The sequence below is a fragment of the Equus quagga genome, chromosome 12 (genome assembly GCF_021613505.1).
Source record: "Equus quagga isolate Etosha38 chromosome 12, UCLA_HA_Equagga_1.0, whole genome shotgun sequence".
Taxonomy (NCBI): Eukaryota; Metazoa; Chordata; class Mammalia; order Perissodactyla; family Equidae; genus Equus; species Equus quagga.
In genome coordinates this window covers 95332228-95353690 of record NC_060278.1, presented here as the reverse complement: position 1 = coordinate 95353690, position 21463 = coordinate 95332228, and the positions used below count along the sequence as shown (strand labels likewise).

Below are 21463 nucleotides of genomic sequence, written 5' to 3'. Positions count from 1 at the left end.
ATACTTGGGCAGGTAGATTTCTTGGGAGACTAGAAAGGACGCAGAGTTCTCCACGTGGGTTGGCAGGGAAGAAAAACAGAGGCAGCTCACACACAAAGTCCTTAGAGACAAATAATAGACTGTTATGGCTACCATGCTGAGCATTTTATAAGCCTGACAGCATTTAATTTTCCAAACCACCCCGTAAGGTAAGAATTATTAACATATCCATTTTACACATAAAACTAAAGTTCAGAGCGGGTGGGGGTAACTTGCTCAACACGGCAAGCAGCTGGAGGAACTCAGATTTAAACCCAGTCTCTTGAAGTCCGAGGACAGTGATATTAATTCTGGCAAAGGACTGATCCCCTCTCAGTAGGGCCATGGGCACTGGGCCCAGAGACGCAGTGTGAGCATCCAGGTTGAGGGGCCGCAGTGGAGGCCAGGCCCCTATTCCTAGAGGACACTTTTGTCTCTAGTGTCATTGGCTGGCCACTAGTCACTCACACTCTGGACACCTGCGTGGGTGGCAGGCCACGTGCTGGGGAACTAGAGCTTGGTCCCTACCATGTTTGGGAATCATTTTGCAGAGGGTTATGGGAAAATATAGTTCTCATTTACTACGACCAAGGTCACAATGGTGGGGATGTGCAGAGAAGAGGCACCCAATTTTCTGGCTGCAGTTTATCTGCTTCTTCTGGCAGGGACACAGCAGTAAGAATACATCAAGTTCACAAGGAGATGAAAGCGAGAGGGGAGGATGGGTCTTATGTGCAAAGGCATAGGGGCCTGAGGTCTGGGGTTCTCCAGGGAGGAGAGGAGTGCTGTGGAATGGGGGAGTGACCACCTCAGGCTGACTCTTTGGGCCCAGGATCTCAGGCGGGGACCCCACTCTTTGCTGTCACCCTGTGCCCTTGACCAAGGCCCGGTTCTTCTGGTCCAGCTGTTGCCAGTGCTGCAGACGTCCAGTCTGAGTCTTGCCCAGCTGCTCACACTCTGCCCTCTCCTGCTCTCGGAGAGTGGGCTTCAGTCTCGCCCTTCCCTGGCACACAGGCACGCTCCCCCCAGGCAGTAGGCAGAACCCCGTGACCTCCCCTGCCCGGGGTTTCCTTTCTTTTCCTGATTGCATTTTGTTTCCAATTCTGCATAGGCCCTTCGTGCACAATTACCAGGAGGCCTCACAAGGATGAGACCTTCTACAGTCTGAGGACATGTGGCCTGGAGTCCCTCTCATCACAGGCTGGGGACAGTCCTCTTGCCAGGGCGTCTGCTTCAAGGCCTGAGCCAACAGGAGGCAAGTCAGAACCACAGGCAGAGGTGTGGGTCCACTGGTTTCTCTGGGGAAAAGGTTTGCAACTGTCACTGGTGTGATGAAACCCTCAAGGCAAACAGAAACACAAGTGACAGTTCCACGTGTCCTGAAACCACTGGAGAACTGGGGATGCAGCTGCGGGTGATGGCCACCCCCATTCTGAGCAGGAGCACAGTCCCCTGCAGTGCTGGTTAAACGCAGGCTGAGGGGCTCAGGTGGGGCCTGAGGAGTGCCACTCTAACAAGCCCCGGGTGCCATGACCCAGCCGGCCGGAGGACCTCACCTTAGATGCAGATGCTGCTGGAGCCCCGCTTGGATCAGCTCCTGGAGAGCTGGCTGCCAAGGGCTCACAGCTGCCCATGTTCCAAGAACTGCCCTTGGCCAGCAGGAGCCCCACCCCCACCCCAGCCTGTGACCATGATTGACTCACACCTCACATAGGGGTACTAACACCAGCAACTCTGTGGTCTCATTCAGGCTTGAAGGCTCCCTGTGGGACCAGGTGGAATGCCTTCTAACACAGATCTGCGTACCATCTGTGATTTCTCATCTACTCCTCACAGCAACCCCACAACAGAGGAAACTGTGGCACAGAGAGGTTAAGTGGCTTGGCTGAGGTCACACAGCTGGTTATACATGCAGCTGTCTGACCCCAGAGCACACCTTCCCAACCCGCTGGGCTCTCCTGATCTGCAATCCTACTGACAACAACCCTTTGCGGGGCCCATTCACGACATGAATGCTTTAGCGACGCTCTCTCCCCGATCCTCTCCACGACTCCTGCGGTCGTGTGGGATTTGTCCATTCAACACAGGAGGCAAGTGAGGCTGGGAGGAAAGTGACTTGCCTCTCACAATCCATTAGTGGTGAAAGGGACAGGACACGAAACCGGGTTTCCTGACTCCACATCTCTTGATCAGTTTCTGGGGTGACAGGAAAGACTAGCATGAGCCCCACCCCTAGTTCACAGGCCTGAGGTCAGGGGCTGGAGCGAGGGATGCTTCTGTACCATGTTGAGGGCACAAGACACTTGGGCTCAAGGGATCGAGGCTCCCGTCCTGCCTCCACCACTTCCTGGTTGTGTGTCTCTGGACAAGCCACTTGCCCTCTGAGTCTCAGGTATACACCGATAAAATGAGGACTCCATCACCCTCCAGAGTCAACAGGAGGCTTAGATGAGATAAGATGGACTGCCCCATAAGACAGAGAGGCTACAGGGTCCCCACCGGATTATTCACCTGCAGTGATGCAGGCAGCACTCTACAGTTTATGTAGTATCCACACAGTTTTCACTCATTCATCCAGTCAGTCAGCCAGTCATTCAACAAACCCCATTAGACATCGGCTACATCCCACGCACAAAGCTAAGCACCAGGAGTATTTTATTAGCACATGTGACTCTCACAACTACCCGTGGGGTAAACAGCATCAGCTCTATCTTACCTGAGGCTCAGAGAGGGAGAGCAAACCCCCACATCACGCACTAGGGTAGAACAGGGACCCCACAAGCCCAGATGCCATGTTAAGAGCTATCACGTGGACACCAGGCTGCCACCATCACAGCCGGGGCCACAGCCCAACCCAGCTGGTGTGCTGAAACCTCCAAGAGGATGCTCTTCTCCTCGAAACGCTCCTGGCTCCTCGGCCTCAACGTGCATCGACGCTCTCTTCTGGAGCCTTACTATTTAGATGAGTTTTATTTGTCTTGCTGCTTTTTATAAAGACCCTGAGTTCTAAATGGACAAAGCTGTAAGATGAGGGAGAGAACGCATGAGGCTGACTTTTTATTATCCAGCCAGAGCAGGGGGAAAATGACTCCAATAGATCTCAAGTTTTATGTGCTCCAGACACTCTGCGGAGCCAGAGATGGCTTCTCAGCAACGCCGACGGTACATTAAAAGCTCATTTTCCCAAACATGGTACTGAATATGCACTCGGAGGAAAGAGCCATTATCCCGGGTAATATGGAAGCTGCGGCTGACGAATGCTGCTGTGACTTTCCCTGAATTCTCCCTTATGACTCAGAGTGTGTCTCAGAGGAGAGGTTCTCTGCTGAACCTGGCATCTTGCCCGGGCTGGAAGTTAAATGCCTGGCCCTTGCAACTTCGTGGCCAGAGGGTCACGGCTCCAATTAGGAGCCTGGCAGGGGATGAAGAGGACAGGCACCAGAGGGCGCCTCAGCAATCATAAAACATCACCAACTGTTCTGTTTCAGAATCTCAGCAGAAGGGCTGGCGATTGGGTCTGAACAAGGAAGTCCAGGCAGGTGTGACATTTCCTCCTCTCAGGCTTCTGCTGCTGTTCTCTGGCTCCTAAGGCTCAGCCCCAAAGCCACTGCCTCCAGGAAGCCTTCCCTGCTACTCCTCTCCTCTGAGCTCCTCAGTATTTATCTGTTTCTCGTTCCAAGCTCCAAGCTAGCACCTCACACTTCATACTGTGGTTACTTATGAACAAGAAAGGCTTGACTCAGAATCAAATCGATAAAGTGGGTCTCGATCCTGGCTCTCTCCCTCCCTCACTCATTCATTTATTCATTCCTTCGTTCCTTTGCAGGCTGTACAGGTTAGATACTGACCACACAGGCTGGGGAGTCAGCCTGCCTGGGTTCAAATCTTGACAGTTTCATAGTTGTGTGGCCAAAGGATTTACTTCTCTGTGCCTCTGTTTTCTCACCTGTGAAATGGCAACAATAATAGTACCTCCTTCTCAGGGTAAAAGATGCAATGAGATAACCAATATAAAGGGCTTACATGGGTGCCAAGCCCATAGTAAGTGCTAAATAAATGTGAGCAGATTACAGTTACAGATAATTCATCCACTCATTTAGAAAAAGTTCACCTGGAGGATATGGGGCCGGACAAGGTGTGGTCCTTGCTCTCCAAAGGCCAAGATGAGGAATCTCTGGCCACAGGGAACAGGAGCAGCGCTCCGAGGCACTGGCCATCACCACTCTGTTGGTGGGGATGCTCTGCATCAGCGAGCTGCCAGCTCCTGCCTGGCACGGGGGTTGTGAGGCTGCAACGAGACAGCCACAGGGAGAGCCAAAAGGATACCCAGCTGAAGTCATGGCTGCTGTTACCTGTCCCTCTGCCCCAGGCTGTGAGCGCCCCAGGGAATCTTTGATCCTCCATGATGCGGGTACCACCCTGTAGGCAACCCCCATTCACCCACACAGCCTCAAGGGTGCAGAGAGCACTGGGCTGGGAGTCAGAGGCCCAGGGTCAAGTTCCCACTCTACCCTTTTTCTCGCTATGTGACCTTGGACTCTCTCTTCTCCTATTCATTCAGTCAAGAAACAGACATTGAGGGTTATCTGCTCGCCAGGCCCCCTGCCAGATGCTGGCGACCGAGAAAGGCTTAAAGTGCAGACCTGCCTTCAGGCTGTCCCTGGCTGGTAGTGCAGATGGGCATCTGAATGGACAACCATGTATTTCCATGAATTCAGACGGATCTCACCTTTATTTAAATTTTTGATTTACTGTTCATCATGGTTTATTGATTTTTAACTTTGATAAAAATTTTGACTTTTAAAAATACAACATGAAAATATTATTTATCTTGATTACCAAGTGTTTTGGCACTCCCTTATTTTTGTGATTGGGGTGAGTGCCTCATTGCCTCACCCTATTCCCAGGCCAGAGGATCCAGGGAGCCTCAGAGAGAAGAGCACTTCTGAACTGGGTCCTGACACAGGAATAGGAGTTCACTGGCTTGACAAGGGGGAAGAGACTTCCTAGAAGAAGGAACAGAACGCTGGGTTCTCAAGCAGGGGCGATTCTGTCCCCCAGAGGACATGTGGCAATGACTGGAGACATTTTTTATTTTGATTTTGACTGAGGAGTGCTACTGGAAGCCAGAACTAGTGAGCAGAGGCCAGGAATGCTGCTAGACATCCTACAATGCACAGGACAGTCCCCCACAACTGAGAATTACCCTCTCCAAAATGTCAGTAGTGCAAAGCTGAGAAACCCAATTCTAATAAAGCACAAAGCTGTGAAACACCGTGGCATCAGGCTCCCTATTCCTTGGCCTCTCTAAGCCTCAGTTTCTGCATTTGAAAAATGGGGATAACAATGGTCCCCACTTCAGAGGGTTGTTGGGAGGAGGGAATGGCTCCAAGTCTGTACACCGGAGGTGCTCAATCAGTGTCCATGCTCCCTCCTTTCCTGCTTTGAAAACGCCTCAAACTTCACAGCAAACAGGTCTCAAAAGAGACAGCATCCCGTGTTCCAAAGAAAACTGGGACACGGAAAAGAATACACTTTGTTCTTTTCCGACCTTTCTCTTAGTGAAAACCAGGAGCCGTATCTCTCAACAAACATGAGCCTGTTCGCGTTGAACCAGCCTGCGCGCTGGCTTATCACCGGCCTGAGTTTTAACAGGGAGTGAATTTTTACGACCGAGTTATAAACCTTTGCAAAAACCATTTTTAAACTAAAAAACGCTGACAGGTTCTTAACTACTATAGCTACTAAATTAAGCATGAGGGATGGGGTGGGGGAAAGAAAACAAAAGTGCCCTAAAAAGAGTTGGTGGAGGTAAAATAATGTTCATTAAAAATAGAAAAACAAACACACACAAAAAATCTTTTGTGTTCAACTTCACACTCGTACATCATAATGTTCCAGTAAAAGGCCATTTCCCCCTGAGATAATAAAAGAATTGAATTTTTCCTTATCGGTCATCTATTTTTCTAGCTGAAGCTATTACTCCCGCTCTGGGGTTGCTAGGCAACAAGAAATATTAATAGCAGCTTTTATTAGCTTAGCTTTTGCAGCCGAGTACCAGAATGAGAAAATGGGAAACATAAATGTGTTACATAAATCTTTCAACCTTTCAGAGCTGGTGTTAGTCTCTGTTTTCATAATGATTTATTGAAGTGATGGTTCATTTATGAGAAAAAGGAGTGCAGGATAAGAAAACGGAGCAGTCCCCTGCAGGAGTGTTTGAAAATAAATAATTATAGCAGGGGAGCAAAAGCTGTTTAAAGCCATTTTTCTGAGTTTTATAAAATGTAAAAAGACATATTTCTTTCGCTTACTGCCTCTGCAAAACAAGGGGAGGGAGCTTCATCTGGACTCTGCTGAATACGAGGGACCTCTGGGCCTCCGGTCACCCCCACTTAGGATCCTCAGAAGCCTGTTTGGGAGATCAGCGCCCCCATTCCCACCCCCAGAGGGAAATTAGACAAAAACATGGCACCCAGGAAAAGCTCAAGTTGGAGGTACGTACCCCTGTGAACCCCTGGTTTTATGTAGATGGATCCTGCCCCTGGTCATGCAGCCAAGAAAGTTGGGTTTGGGGCCCTTGCTTTCTTGGCAAGCCATGGAACTGTCACCCTGCTGTTGTTCTCAAGCTCTGAGCCCTGACTGAGGTTCTGGTGTAATTAATATGCCCTCTCCCCGCCCACCCCCAAGATGGGGCCCTCTACCTACCCCCAGTGACGTCACCTCAGCCTCTGCCTGCCTTTCCCAACCTCTACCTTTTGGATGAGCCCCACGGGTAAGCCAGCCTGACCACTGCCCCAGCAGAGCTGATCCCTAGCAGGTCAGGCTGGACAAATGTAGATTCAAGGCTGAAGCGACCCAAACCCCATCAGCAAAATGAATAGATTAATAAATAGAGTAGTTTACATTTATTAAATGCCTACTGCATGCCGGGTACTGGGCTGAGTACTTTACTACACTGCTCATTGAATCTTCATAAGTTCCTATGAGCCAAGTAACATAACCTCCGTTTTACAGATGAAAAAACTGAGGCTCAGGGGCAATTAATTCCTTGCTCTGGGTCATAGGGTGGAGGTTAACAAATGGCAGAGCTGGGTTTTGAACTTAGGTTGGCCTAACCCAGAGCCCGTGCTCCTAACTACTGGCTGATGCTCTACGTCAAGAAAACACACACACACACAAAAGCCTTATCACAATACATTACCAAAAGGGCCACAAATTCGTGCTCCCCTGCATCCACACCACTTCTGCAACATGGCTCTGCCACTTCTCCCTTCAAGAGGTGGGGTCTCTTTCTGGGCTTGGCCATGTGACCTGCTCTGGCCAATGGGACATTAGCAAATGTGAGGCAGGCAGAGGTCTTTTCAGCGGTTGCACACTGGGTCTACCCTTTCTTGATGCTCTTGGGAACCCTGTGACCATCCCCATGTAAACAAGCCCAGGCCACCATGTGATGAGAGACCTGTGGCCAAGCGATCCCCACTGACCCCAGCTGACATCGGGCCAGCTGCTGAGCTGCGAACAAGGCCGTTCTAGACCATGCAGCCCCAGCCAAGCTGTAAGCTGACCCCGGAAATCCAGCCAAGCCAGTCCACATCAAAAGAACTCACCCACAGAATCATGATAAATAGTTAAAGTTCCATTTTTGCTTTAAGTCACTAAGTGTTGGGATGGTTTGTTACACAGTAAAAACTAACTGATACAATCATAAAAACAAAAACAAAACAAAAATTATGCATTAAGATCAATAAAATGAATAGGTTGGACTGAGGGGTCTCTACTGCGCCCTCCTAAGTCCAGAGGACCAAGGGTTGGGGGTCTTTGGTCCCTTTTGCTCAGACTCGGGAGGGGATCCCCTGCATCCCCACTTGTGAGACTCAAATAGAGGTGCACCAAGTCTTCTGGGCGGAGGAGTGATAAGTCAGGGAAGGGAGAAGGGGAGAGAGAGGAGATTGGAGGGGAAGAGGAGAGAAGAGGAAGAGAAGGGGGTAGGTGTTAGGGGGGATATTAAGGACCTTCCAGAGTCAATACACAGGCCCTGCCCCTAAGCTCTGAGCCCTGCCCCCAGGCTCTAGGCCCTAACCCAGGGCTGTGGCTCTCTCATGGGACCATCTCTAAAGCAAGGGGGCGAGGTGGTAACTAATGTACTGCCCAGCCCTCTCCCCAATAGCCTGCCCCAGAACACTAGCCCGGAAAGACCCTTCACTTGGCATGGGGGTCCCTGGACCACAGCCCCTTGCCCTGTCCTTGTGGGGAGAAGGACCAGTCCTGGCCAGGTGCTTTGGGACAAAGACCTAGAGCATCTACACTAAGTGCTACCAGTGAGCACTCAGGATTCTGATCCCAGCTGATAAGATCTGAGCCCACCAGGCCGGTGGCATGTTGTGGTGGTGGCAGTGGAGGGTCTATCCAAATTCAAACCCACATACTTGTCCAGTGTGTCATAGCTGATAAAGCAATCATTCCTATTTGTGAGTTCACCAGAGCTGGAATCCCAGTCGCCATCCCATAGACGGGAAAACGGAAGCTGGGAGGCAAGTGACTTGTCCAAGGTCCCGGAGAAAGCAAGCAAAGAGTTGATGCTGGAGGAGCAGGCTTGAACGACAGCTGTGTACCATCCCTGCGCTAACGGAGGCCGAGGCTGGACCACACAGCTCCAGGGACCCACAGGGCTCGGCTTGGGGAAACCTCATATTTCCCGAATCACCAGAGCCCATGGCTGGTGCAGGGAGAGCTTCGCCAGAACTCATCTTCCATCGGGCCCCGTGTCCACCTGCCCCAGGCTCTCCCAGCAGTTTGTCTGGTCTCATAGGAGGTGCAGGTTCACTGAGAACTTCTCTGGGAGCATCACGCTGTCTCCCTTCCCAGGATACTTCCTCTCCAGGGTAAGCCAGGACCATAAGCTCGAACATTTCCCAAGGACGACTCCAAAATAAATTATTTCAGACTTAACAGAGGCTGCTTAATACATTCCACTCTTCTAGTTTCTTTGGATATTTTAGAAACTGATTTATACATACAATATCTCTCTCAAAATGAGACAATCAACACAGGATAAAATTATTGAGTTATGAAAATAGGGGTCAGATGGAGGTGCAGTGCTTTAAATTAGACCAGCAAAATATATCTTTCATACTAAATTGACTCTTTTTGTCTTGGAAATGAATGTTTAATCAGTTAAGACGATGAAGTCGAGGGAGAAGCCTTAAGCATATTTAATTTTGTGAAAGGACCCTATTCCAATACCGCACATGATTCCTGCCAGCAGCCATACCCTTAAAGCAGAAGGGCCAACTCCCACACATGTCAGGAGGTGGCATGGGGCAGGGCAGGGGACCAGAAGGAATCAGTGGCCTCTGAGATGAGAGCCAAGGGGGCTTGGCATTAATGAGATGGCTGCTAAATGCCTTGGCCTCACCCACCTCTCCAGGGATGACATCCTTTTCTCATCTCAGCCTATGCAAACAGCATCTGTGGCATCCTGGCCATCAGAGCATCCTCTGTGCCACTTGTCGCCCTGCAGCCCAGCTGCTCTGTCCCTTGTGCACCTGCTAAAACTGAGAGGTCCTGGCTTATCCTGGAGAGGAAGTATCCTGGGAAGGGAGACAGTGTGATGCTCCCAGAGAAGTTCTCAGTGAACCTGCACCTCCTGTGAGACCAGAGAAACTGCTGGGAGAGCCTGGGGCAGGTGGTAGAGGATTGGATTGGGGACAAAACTGGACTTGAATTCTGGTTTTGCTGCTTAATAGCTGTGTGACATTCATTCATTCATTCATGAAGTACTTATAGAACCTACTATGTATCAGGTCATCACTTCCTTTAGGAAGCGATCACGCCATAGCTGAGCCAGGTGCATCCTCTAGGCACACACAGCACTACACACTGATCCTATCAGAGCATTTACTACATTTTCAGAAATGGGCTCTTCACCTGTCTCTCCACCTGCACCAGGAGTTTCTCAAGGGCATCTCACAGATCCAGAGCTCAGAACAATGCCTGGTACCTAGCAGGCTCTCAACAAAGGATGCTGTACAGCTGATCACCGAGGTTGGTTGAAAAATGGCCCCTTAAAGATCTCAGGTCTGAAGCCCTGGAACCTGAAAATGTTACTGTATTGGAGGGAAAAGTGTCTTTGCAGGTGTGATTAAGGCTTTGAGATGGGGAGATGATCCTGGATTATCCCTAACGGCCACCACGAGCATCCTTATAAGAAAAGCAGAGGGGCAGAAGGCAATGTGAAGACAGGCAGAGACTGGAGTGATGCGGCCACAAGCCAAGGACGGCTGGCAACCACAAGAAGCTAGAAGCAAGAAGCCAGAAACAGATTCTTCCCCAAGCTTCTGGAGGAAGCTCGCTCCTCCTGACACTCCTGACACTTGATCTCAGCCCAGTGATACTGATTTCAACTTCTGGCCTCCAGAGCTGTGACAGAATCAATGTCTGGGTGTTTTAAGCCACCAAGTTTGTGGCAATTTCATAGATCAGCCACAGGAAACTATACCATCACCTACCTGGCCTGCGCCTCCATTTCCTCATGACGGTAACACCTGCCTTGCGCGGTTCTCGGGAGCATTACAAGAGAAAGCGTTTGTAAGGCCCTCTGCATGATGCTGGACACCTCGCAGGTGCTGACACAATTCCAGCATCAGCCACAGAGCGCGCACGTCCACACGCAGACACACCCCTGCATCCTGCAGCTCAGACAAATTTAAAACGTTTTGTCTTTATGGGCACCTTGTCTGTCTTCGCCAGATAGTCCTACTAGATGGACATGCACTTACCCAGTTTCCGAGTTGGTCTAGCAGCCTTCCCCTGGGTCAAATGGTTTGGCTTATCCTTCATTACATAACATGGGAATATAAAATGCAGCGAACCTTTGAAAACTCTGACTAATGGAAGAAGGAAAGCTACCTGAATTTGTGAAGCATCTTTAACATGAGCTAGCCTTAAAGAAATCTGGAAAATGGCTGCAAAGTGCCTATTTGGACTGAGCCCAACAAAAGCACTTCCTAGAAGGAGCGATCAGGGGGTCGTCGCCGATAAACAGATAACGTCCTTTGTAACTATCAGAGCTACTGTAACCAGCTGCCCTACGAAGGTACCTGAGAGAGGGGGTATCTGTAGTCTGTTCCTTTAGGTAAACGAGACTTATAGGAAAACACTGCCATTTGGTTACAGTGGGAATTCATTTCTATTGCTAATAATAATAATAGCAAATATTCCCTGATTGTTTATTATCTGCCAGACATTTGCTAAGGCTTTAGATACAGTATCTCAGATACACTTTACTGCAGTCTGGAGGTGGGTACTATTATGACTGCAAGACAAGGGAACTGAAGCTCGAGAGGTGGAGCCAGGATCTAAGGCAGGTCCCTGGGACCCCAGAGCCACGCACAAACCACTACCCCACACTGTCTCCATTAACCGCCAGCACGGCAGGCCAGTGACGCTGTGGCCCAGAACTGCACCATATGCACCCTGCACTCACGACCCTCCCCAGAGGCATCAGCGGGGCCCTGCCCTTGCTTGTGGTACCATAAACCCCGAACCGGGACAGTCTGGAGCAGTGAAGTTTTTGTTAGGAAATCAGCCAGGAAAGCAGATAAGGTATGAGCATAGTAACGAAGTGGAATTAAAACCACATGGCTGTGAAATCTTCAGGTCTCTCAGAGCAGAGGAAGCTGAGGATCTGCATTATTGATGGGCCCAAAAGGAATGTATTCCTCGAGAAACGCAACATCAATTTCCACCGAGCACTTTAGTCAGACCCCGAACATTATAAAACGTGGAGCTTGAATTGGCTTCCTTCCTCCTCCCTCCCTTCTCTCCTTTTACTTCTCACTTAGCTTCAAATAAAAAAAAATGTGATGTGGCTTACAAAAAACACATAGAGTATGCCAGCTTTTTTTAAGCAAGGAAATTTGGTGGTAATGAGAGTAAACAATAAACAAGTGAAATACAGTCAAGATTGTTAGGATATAAACTGTATGCCCAAGGTCCCAGGCATCTGCTAGAATTGGGCCACCAATTTGGCTGTGGCCTCTGAGCAGCCTCTGCAGAGGTAAATATGATCCACCCAACCCCATGCGATTCTGAGAGGAAATCAATTAAGCAGCCGCTCCTTCCCTGCCACAGGTGTGTGTATTTGTGACCCAAACTGACAAAATCAAGGAGTGCTTCCTCCTGGACACAGGGGTTGGTCCAGCTATGCTCCATCACGGTCCTCCCTGGAAGATCCAAACTGCCACCCGTGAGAGATGCCAGGGAAGATGTTGGCTGCCAGTAGCCATGATGCCTGCTATGTGTAAATGGGGATGGGATGCGGCCCTAATAACACTCCTGGAGTTCCTGGATCTAACCATGCCTGAAACCCTTTGTCCATCCTTGGATATTTCAGTCTTTTTTGCTTAAGCTAGTTTTAGTTTGGTTCCTGTCACTTAGGAATGAATGTAAGAGTTGTGATTAGTATATAATACTAACTATCAATGAAATAGCAAGAATAAACACAAGTCATAGTCATTCAGGAGAAGTACTAGAATTCCCTTATGGAGATTTTCTTATTATACAAAAAATCTCTACTGACTTTCTACAGGTCTTGATTGTTCAATCAGCCATTCATGCTAGAAAACCATACATTTCCTTAGCATGGGATTCAGGACCCTTACGATCCAGGCCCTGCTAGCTCTTTTATCTCCCCTCTCCCTCCTTGGCTTCAGGTCCTTTCTCTCCAGCCCAATAAAAGGAATGAACCACATGCTGCTCCCAAACACAACATGAGCCCTCTTGCCTCCTGTTTTTGTACATGCTGTTTTAAGATACAATATTTTAAAAATAACATGATTCCATTTATATGAAAGATCCAGAATAGGCAAATATATAGAGGCAGAAAGTAGATTAGTGGTTGCCTAGGGCAGGGGGTTGTGCAGGGCACTGGGAATGATGGCGAAAGGGTGCAGGGTTTCTTTTGGGGTAACGAAAATGTTCTAAAATAGATTGTGTTGATGGTCACACAACTCTGTGAATATATTAAAAACCACTGAGTTGTACATTTTCAATGAGTGAACTGTATGGTATGTGAAGTATATCTCAAAGCCAGTAAACTTTTTTTAAAAGACGAGATTACACTATTAAAAAAATAATAAAACAAATAATACCAAGATATTATAAACAGAGCTCCAGAAGTAAGTTGTGTGAAGACATAAATTTCCCTCCGCGCCTACCCCCCATATTCTGCAGACCCCCATGGAAGCCACTGACTGAGCCTGGACTCTGCACAGAAGCAGAGGGTCCTCATCAAGGCACTGGCATCCTGAGCCCCCTCAGCCCACCCCCCCATCACCAGTGGGAACCGTGGCGGGGGACAGGGACTCACCGTGGGCAGCTGGCCTGACAGCAGGTGGCTGTCCTGGGCCAGCATGTTCGATACCATGATGGCGGGGAGGTCCATGGCCTGGTAGGAGTAGGCAGGGAGCAGTCCGTTGGGCGCGAGGCCGTGGCACAGCGAGTGGTAGCCAGCTTCGTGGTCCCCCAGGTGCAGGAGGGATGGCTCGGGGAGGTTGGGAGGTGTTATCGGGGGGATCTCATAGTCTTCGTTGCTCTCGTTCTGGCTGTTGTAGGTCTAAAACATCAAAAGGGCAGGTTGTCGGGGGTCAGTGTCTTACAACTGCAGAAGATACGAGACCAATAGTATGAACAACCACGATAACAAGCCCCTCGGCAAAGGAGAGAAGAGATGATCGTCTGCAAAGCAGACAGTCCAGATGACCTGACTCCTGTCCCACCCCCAATACAGGGGGGTCTCTCCCACTACAGGGTCTGGATGCAAAACCCTGCCCTCCTGCAGAGTAGGGACAGCTCCTGTTCACCTGTTCTCTGTTTTCCCAACAGATCTGGCCACTGCAGCCCACCATGAATCCATCTTTCCACACCCACTCATTTTACAGATGGGAGAACTCAGGTCCAAGAGACAAGCCGCCCAGGCAAGGTCAGGAGAAGAGCTGGGAGTGGAGATGAAGAGTCCCAACTCGCTGCCTGGTGGTTTTCCAGGGCAGCTGGACAACTTTCTCTCATCAGTTCCCAACACCCGGCCAAGCGGGTCCTCTCTTGGTCTTTCTTGTCTTGGTAAATAGTATAAACATTTCCCCAGGAGCACAAGCTAGGAGCCATACTGGACACCTGCCTTTCCAATCCTTATTTGTTCATTTTCCCCACCTCACTGCACCGGCCGGGAAGCTCCAGGACAATGTTGCATAGAAATGGTGAGCGTGGGCACCCTTGCTTTTTTCCTTATCTTAAATACCCCAATATTTTACCACTAAGCAAGACATCTGCCATAGGTTCTTACAAGCATTTAATAGCAGGTGGAGGGCATTCCTAGTTTGTCAAAAAGGTGTTTATTTTTTTTTAATTATGCATGGATTTTTAATTTTATTGAACTCTTTTCCCCAGCATCTACTGAAAGGCTCAAATGACTTCAATTCAGTTAATATGGTAAATTACTTCACTTGGTTTTTCTAATGTTAAAATAATTTTGCATTTCTGGAATAAACCCAACTTGGTCATGATGTATTATTCTCCTTATGCACTGGTGGATTTTCTTTGCTGATATTTTGTTTAGGATTTTTGCACCTAGTTCATGAGCAGGATTGGGCTACGATTTTCCCTTCTCACACTGCCCTTGTGAGGCTTTGGCATCAAGGTTATGTGAACCTGGGGAATCATTCTTTACCTTCTACACTCTGCAAGAGATTAGACCCAGAAGAAAAGAGGTGTGTGGACCGGAAGAGTTAGAAAGAGGTCTCCCTCCCCCACAATTTACACCATCTCCAAAGAAAGGCAACATTTTCACGTCTGTGACACGGATCCTTGGAATCTGGGTCCTTATATCCTTAGAGGCAGCACCAAGTCTTGGCCAAGGTGAGAACCTGGGCGCCAAGAAATAGGTTTGGTCCGACCTTGTTACTGATGAGTTTGAGAAAGTAACCCCTCGCTCTATATTGTGAGGATCAAAAGCACATTTTCTTACACAGGACACTGATCCAACGTTTACTGTTACCTTGAATAATAATCCTCATGACTAGTTACGGGCCACCCACTTCATGCTGGGTGTTTCATATGTGCATGACACCTAACTCATTGTTTTTCTCCACGATTTCCTAGGTGTATAACATAGAACTGGTAAGTGTCCCTAATACCCCAGGTGTGTCTATAGTCGTGACCTCCTATGTCCCTCTAATTACAAATGTGTGTCTAATATGTTCTGGGATGTCTCCCTAACTCCCCACATATGTCTACACTGACCCGGGATGTCTCTTAAGTCCCCAGCTGTGTCTACCCTGTTGTGGGTTGTCTCCCTAATTCCCTAGATGAGTCTACGTTGACATACATGTCTCCCTAATTCCCCAGGTAGGTCTACCCTGAACTATTTCTTCCCGGGTTTATTAAGATATAACTGACTTATAACTCATCTCTAATTCTTAAAAGAATCCTGTATTCATCCCCATTTGACAGATCAGAAAGTCAAGGTCTGGAGGCTCCGCCCAGGTTACAACACTAGGAGGTAACCGGGTCTGATCCACATCTTCTCCTGCTGCTGTGACAGCAGCAACTTCTTCAAGGAGCCTCTGTCCACTCTGCTCCCAGCACCCTTCCACAAATAAATACATTCCGAACACTCCTACTTAAAAATTAGTACCTGTCTACGAAAAAAAAAAAAACAGAGAGAGAAAGAAAACCTTCCACACATCTTAACATGGCACCTAAGGGTGATGGAAATGCTTTTCAGATTGTATTTTAATGCATTTTGGTGCACATATGTGGGTGTTAATGTAATTTCACCCTTAAGTGCATCTCTTTCAAGACAACACACCCATGTGTCAAATGATAAAACTGCAGTTACCGATATGAATGGTGCACGATTTGGTGAAGGGAGACTGCTGCAGGGGAGCACAGAGAGGGGAAATGGGAGGAGTACCCCCAAGTAATCAGAAATGAGTAGAGGAGAGAAAGCGCTCTGTGCCCCTCTATGCCTGGAACCTGGCCAGTAAAACCCCCACCCTGATGTGAACCCAACCATCCGCCCCCTCTGCACCTGACCAAGAGAGCTGAGCATGGCTCTGGCCAAATGCCACCAGAAATCACACTCATCAGCTCTGTGGGGTCTTCCATGCCCCTGGAAACCACTCCCTCCCAGCTCGTTAGTTTCCATGATGACTCTCTCCAGCCCCATCTTCTCTCCTCAGTCCTTTAGCTCCCTCTCTGCTCCTTCACCCTTTGCAGATGACCAGTTGCCTACTTCACAAGGAAAACAGAAAAATAGCTCCAACCACGTCCTGAAACCAGGACCACAAACCTGCCCAATCAGCACTAACTTGCTTCCTGTTTTGGGGCCAGAAGAGCCATCCCTCCTTCTTCCTAAGGCCACTTTCCCTGCCTGCGTATGGAATGGTCCTATCCCCCCTTCCCTTCTTCTCCTGTCCCAAGGACCTCAGCCAACTCGCTAACCATTCTGATGCCTGGCTCCTCGGCCTCCCCCCTCTGCTGGACGACTCCCAAGAGCACAGAAACATGCTCAACTCTCTCGAGTCTTACACGCTTCCCCCATCCCTCTCCAGCTACCGCTATCTCTTCTTCTTCAGGTCACACTCATGTTCCTGAAAAGGCTGTCCTCACCCAGTGGCCCTCCTTCTCATCTCCCATTCTTACTCCACAGGCCACTGCAAGCTGCCTCCTCCGTATGCAATGGGTCCTCACCAACCAGTGGCCTCCATGGCACCACATCCAATCAGCTTCTTTTAAATCGCATCCCACTTGTCCCCTCAGCGATGTTAGCCCAGTTGATCTCTTTCCTTCATCTTGAAAACACCCCTCCTTTAGCATCCAGGACGGCATGCTGTCCTCATGTTCTGCTCACCTTCTCACTTCTGCTTCTCCCTTCCAATGCCACCTCCTCCTCCTCTCCCCAACCTTTCGTGTTGGAGTTTCTCGGACTCAGTCCTGAGCTCTCCTCTCTTCCTGCCCTACACTCTCTCCCCAGGGGGAGCTGACCCAGTGTCAGTTTCAGCTCCCATCTAGATGCCACATTTCCCCCTCCAATCTTGGTCACTCACTGGAGCTCCAGATCTGAGCATCTAAACATCCCTCAATATTCCCACTTGATGTCTCACGAGCATCTCAAAGTCAACACGCGCAAAGGTGCTATCACGTCGCCCCTTCCCCCACCTGGCACCTGCGTCTCCCTCACTGGGTCCTCCACACAGTTAATAAAGCCACAAACTTAGGGCTCACCCTTGGTCACCCCTCAAACCCAATGAAACTCTTCTCAATATGTTTTAAACCTGTCCATTTCTCTCCATTCCCGCTGCCACTGTCCTGGAGCAGGCCACTACCACTTCTCACCAGGACAACGGCAACAGCCTCCTTACTGGTCTCCCACAGCCCACTCCTGCCCCCGCGCAATCCATTTCCCTCCTGGAGCCAGTGGGGTCTCCAGAAAGGGGATCATCTCATCACATCACTCCCATGCTGATGATGCTTTGACGGCTCCCCATGGTCCTTAGGATAAAGTCTACAGTCCCAAACTGGACTGCGGCCCTTAAGTCCTTGCAGGGCCTGGCCCGCACCACCCCTCTAGCCACCGTTATCCTTCCTGCCTCCAGACCTCACATACATGTGCCCTCTGCTAGAAAGCTTTGCCCACCACACGCTGTCCCCTCATCTGGCTCATTCTCACTCATCCCTCAGCAATAGGTTTTGTTTAAATGACTTCCCTGAGACCCTCTAGACTAGGCCCGGGTGCCCTACGGTTCTTAGAAGCACTCATCAAACTTGCAGCTAACTAACTTCTTGTGTTATTATTTGTTTAATGCTTAAAGTGCATTCTGCCAGGACAGCCCTTGTAGGTTCTGTGTTCCAGAACCTGGCATAAACTAAGAGCTCAAAATAATTAGTTGAATGGATGAATGAGCCAGGTCCTAGAGTAGATGCCACAACCACACATCTCACTCAACCTTGGTGACCACCCTGGAGGCAGGTGTTACTGTCCCTATTGTATAGGAGGCAGCACGATGTTGTGGTTAAGAGCCAGAGGGCCTGGGTTTGCATCCTGGCTCTGCCATGTACTAGCTGTGTGACTCTGCGCATATTACTTAACCTCTCTGTGCCTCAGTTTCTTCATCTGGGAAAAGAGGGTAATAACATACTACAAGGTTGCTGTAAAGAGTAAATGAATCAACACGTGCAAACTGCTCAGGACGCTGCCTGGCACACAGCCATCCCTCTCAGTGTCTGTTGTTACTGCTGTCATCGTTGTCCCTGCCTGGAGTTTCAGAGACATTAAGGGACTTCCCCGAGGACAAAGAGCAAGTACACGGCAGCTCACGAGCTCAGCATCCTTGCTCGTTTTTCCCACTGTGAATGTTCCGAACTCCCCACACCGCAGGTCTGCTGTGATGTCTGTCTTCAGCCTGACCACCGAGACGGGCTGGGGGCTGATGGCCTTTGGGTGGGACTCAGCCACAGGCACCATATCATCCCAGAAAGCAGAGTCCCAGGGAGCCTTCCCCGGTCCCCTACCCATCCTACAGCAAGACTCCCGCCCCTCACTCCCCCTCCACAGCCCCTCGTATGTGCTCCCCACAGTATCACTACCACCTGCAATTATTTTTGACTCTTTGCTGACCTTTTGCTTGTGTCTCCTCCCCAGACCACAGGCCCCATGAGGGCAGGGTTAAGGCTGTCTTCTCACCAGCGCCTGGCACACAGTGGGTGCTCAGTTAGAATGGGATGAAGGAGCACGTGAGATGGGGAAGGTGCCAGGCTCTAAGTTTAGACTTCGCCCAGGTGTTTCCACGTCTGTCCCTCCTGACAGACTGTAAGTCCCTCAGTCACCTATTGTTCACGTCTCTTCACCGCCATCTTGCTGTCCATTGCCCAGCACTCAGAACTGGGGGTGCTGACACATAGCATGTGAGCATGTGCCCAATGAATGCTAAATGATACACAAGTCCATTTCCCTCCTTTAAAAACCAAAGCTCAACACACTGGAACCAGCCCAATCGACCAGAAGCCTTTTGCAAAAATAAGCATATGCTGTATCAAAATATTGCAATAACACGATTATGACAATTCATTTAAAGAGGCAATTAGCACACTTCAAAATAACTAAACATGCAAACGTGTAAGTACCTCCTCCAAAGGCAATCAAACCCTAAACGCACAACACCTCAATACCAACCCATCCTGCTACTGATGCATGCAGTGAGCACCGACTGTATGCCAGCCGCTGGACCCAGCTCGTCCACACATGTTCTCCATTTAATCTGTTCTTCAAAGAACAGATTCTTCAAAGAACAGTTCTGCAAAGAAGTGACTATTCTCTCCATTTTGCAGATGAAAACAAGGCTTAAGTAAGCATTAGTAAGTCTTGGTTGGGATTGAAACCCAGCACTCTGAATCCAGCATTTTCCCACACTGAGTCAGAGGCCTCTTCAAGATTCCTATTTCTCACTTCCCCTAACTCAGAGAAGGGCCACTCATGGTGCCTAATTTGCTCTATACCACCAGCATCCTCATAAGAACTTAGAAAGAGATGCCAAAGTGTAAGAGCTCTAGAAGCTAAAAATAGTAGCAAAAGCTTACAGGCAAACTTCTGGAAAGAGCTGTCTTTTCCTTTCCACCCATTCTTTCTCAAACCCACTCCAATTATATTTTCATCCCACCATCCACCAAAACTGCTTGGGAAGGTCACCAATAACCTCTGTTTACTAAAGCCAATGGTCAGATCTCAGTCTTCCCCTGACCACCTTGACCATCTCGGCAGCATCTGACACAACTGGTCACCCCCTCCTCCTGGGAGTAAATTTCTTCACCTGCTTCTGGGACATCATAGATGTTGATCTTCCTGCATCACAGGCAGTTTCATCTCCATGTCCTTTGCTGGTTCCCATTCTTTTCCCCAACCTATGAACAATGACATGTCACCAAGCTCAGATTCTAGACTTCAAATATACTCACTCCCCTCACTCACCACTTTGGTGATCTCATCCGGACTCGTGGCTTTACAAACCATCTCTATGCTGCTAACTCCCCAGCTCATACCTCCAGCCCGAACCTCTCCCCTGACCTGCAGACTCATACAGCCCACCATTATTTGACACCCTTGTTTGGACTGTAACAGACATCTCAAACTTAAAATGTCCAAAGAGAATCCGTCCATCCGTGGTCTTCCCCATCTCAGTTAAAGAAGTCCGTCCTTCCAGTTACTCAGGCCAAAAACTCTTGCTACTATGTTTGACTCGTCTCATTCTCTCACATCCTACACCAAATCTGTCAGGAAATCCTATTGGCTCCACCCTCAGAATAGGTATAAGATGTGCCCACACCCAGCATCCTCTCTATCCTGGATGACTGTGCCAGTCTCCCACCTGGCTTCCTTGCCTTCACCCTTGCTGTGATCTGTTCTCACTCAGGGGCCACAATTATCCTGTTAAAATGTAAGATCATGTCACTCCTCTGCTCACCTCCCTCCAGTGGTCCCCTTCTCACTCAGAGTAGGAACAGGGTCCTCACAATGACTACATGGTCTAGCTCCCGCACTTCCACCTCCATCCCTTTTACCTCCCTGACATCACCTCCTACTCTTCTCCTTGTTCGTGCCACTCTGGCCATACTGGGCATGCTTCTGCCTCAGAGCCTTTGCACTGGCTGTTCCCTCTCTCTAGAGCATACTTCTCTCCAGTATTCACACAGCTCATTCCTTCGCCCCTCAGGTCTTTACTCCAACATCCCCTTCTCCATAACGTCTACCCTGACTGCTCAATTTAAAACTGCAAACCATCAACCACGTTCGTTTGTTTGTTTGTTTTTATCACTTAGCACCTTCTAACATCTCACATATTTTATCAATTTATTACTTATTAATTTATTTATGACATAATAAAATGTCAGCCCCATAAGGGAGGAGATTTTCATCTGTTTTGTTTATTGCTCTCTCTCCAGTTTCTTCAACAACACCTGGCATGTAATGACTGCTCAAAAAGTGCTGAATGAATCAATGAACAAACCACTCATCAATGCCAGTAGAAACAGTGGTAAGAAAATGGATGGCAGCCCATGAAGACCCCCCTTCAGGAGAGGGCTTGCTTGCCCTTGGCTCTGACCCAAGGGTAGGACACAGGTTGTCTCAATGAGTCCCGCATTCCTCCCTTCCCAGAACCAGGGCATGAAAATCATAACTGACTGTCCTTTGCGGGGAGGGAGGTGCGGGGAGGGAAGGGCACTGAGGCAAACGGCAGGGCTAGGAGGTGAGGGTTTACCAACACGCGAGCAGGGAGAGTCCCCCCACCATAGAGAGCTGTTCTCAGGCTGCTGGAGTCCCCCGTCCCTCAATCCCTCCATTTGTGCTTCTCTTTCCAAATCAGCTCAGGAATGGGAACTGAGAGCACAG

At 49.2% G+C, this 21463-nt stretch overlaps 1 protein-coding gene across 2 annotated transcripts in view; it reads right to left on the bottom strand.

Moving 5' to 3' along the window:
- The window catches only part of TOX2 (TOX high mobility group box family member 2), a 135807-nt gene that overhangs the window by 38807 nt on the left and 75537 nt on the right, over positions 1-21463 (bottom strand). For both annotated transcript variants that reach the window (XM_046679706.1, XM_046679707.1), the window contains exon 3: positions 13391-13636. In XM_046679706.1, the coding sequence (XP_046535662.1) occupies positions 13391-13636 (246 nt within the window). The remainder of the gene's footprint in view (positions 1-13390; positions 13637-21463) is intronic.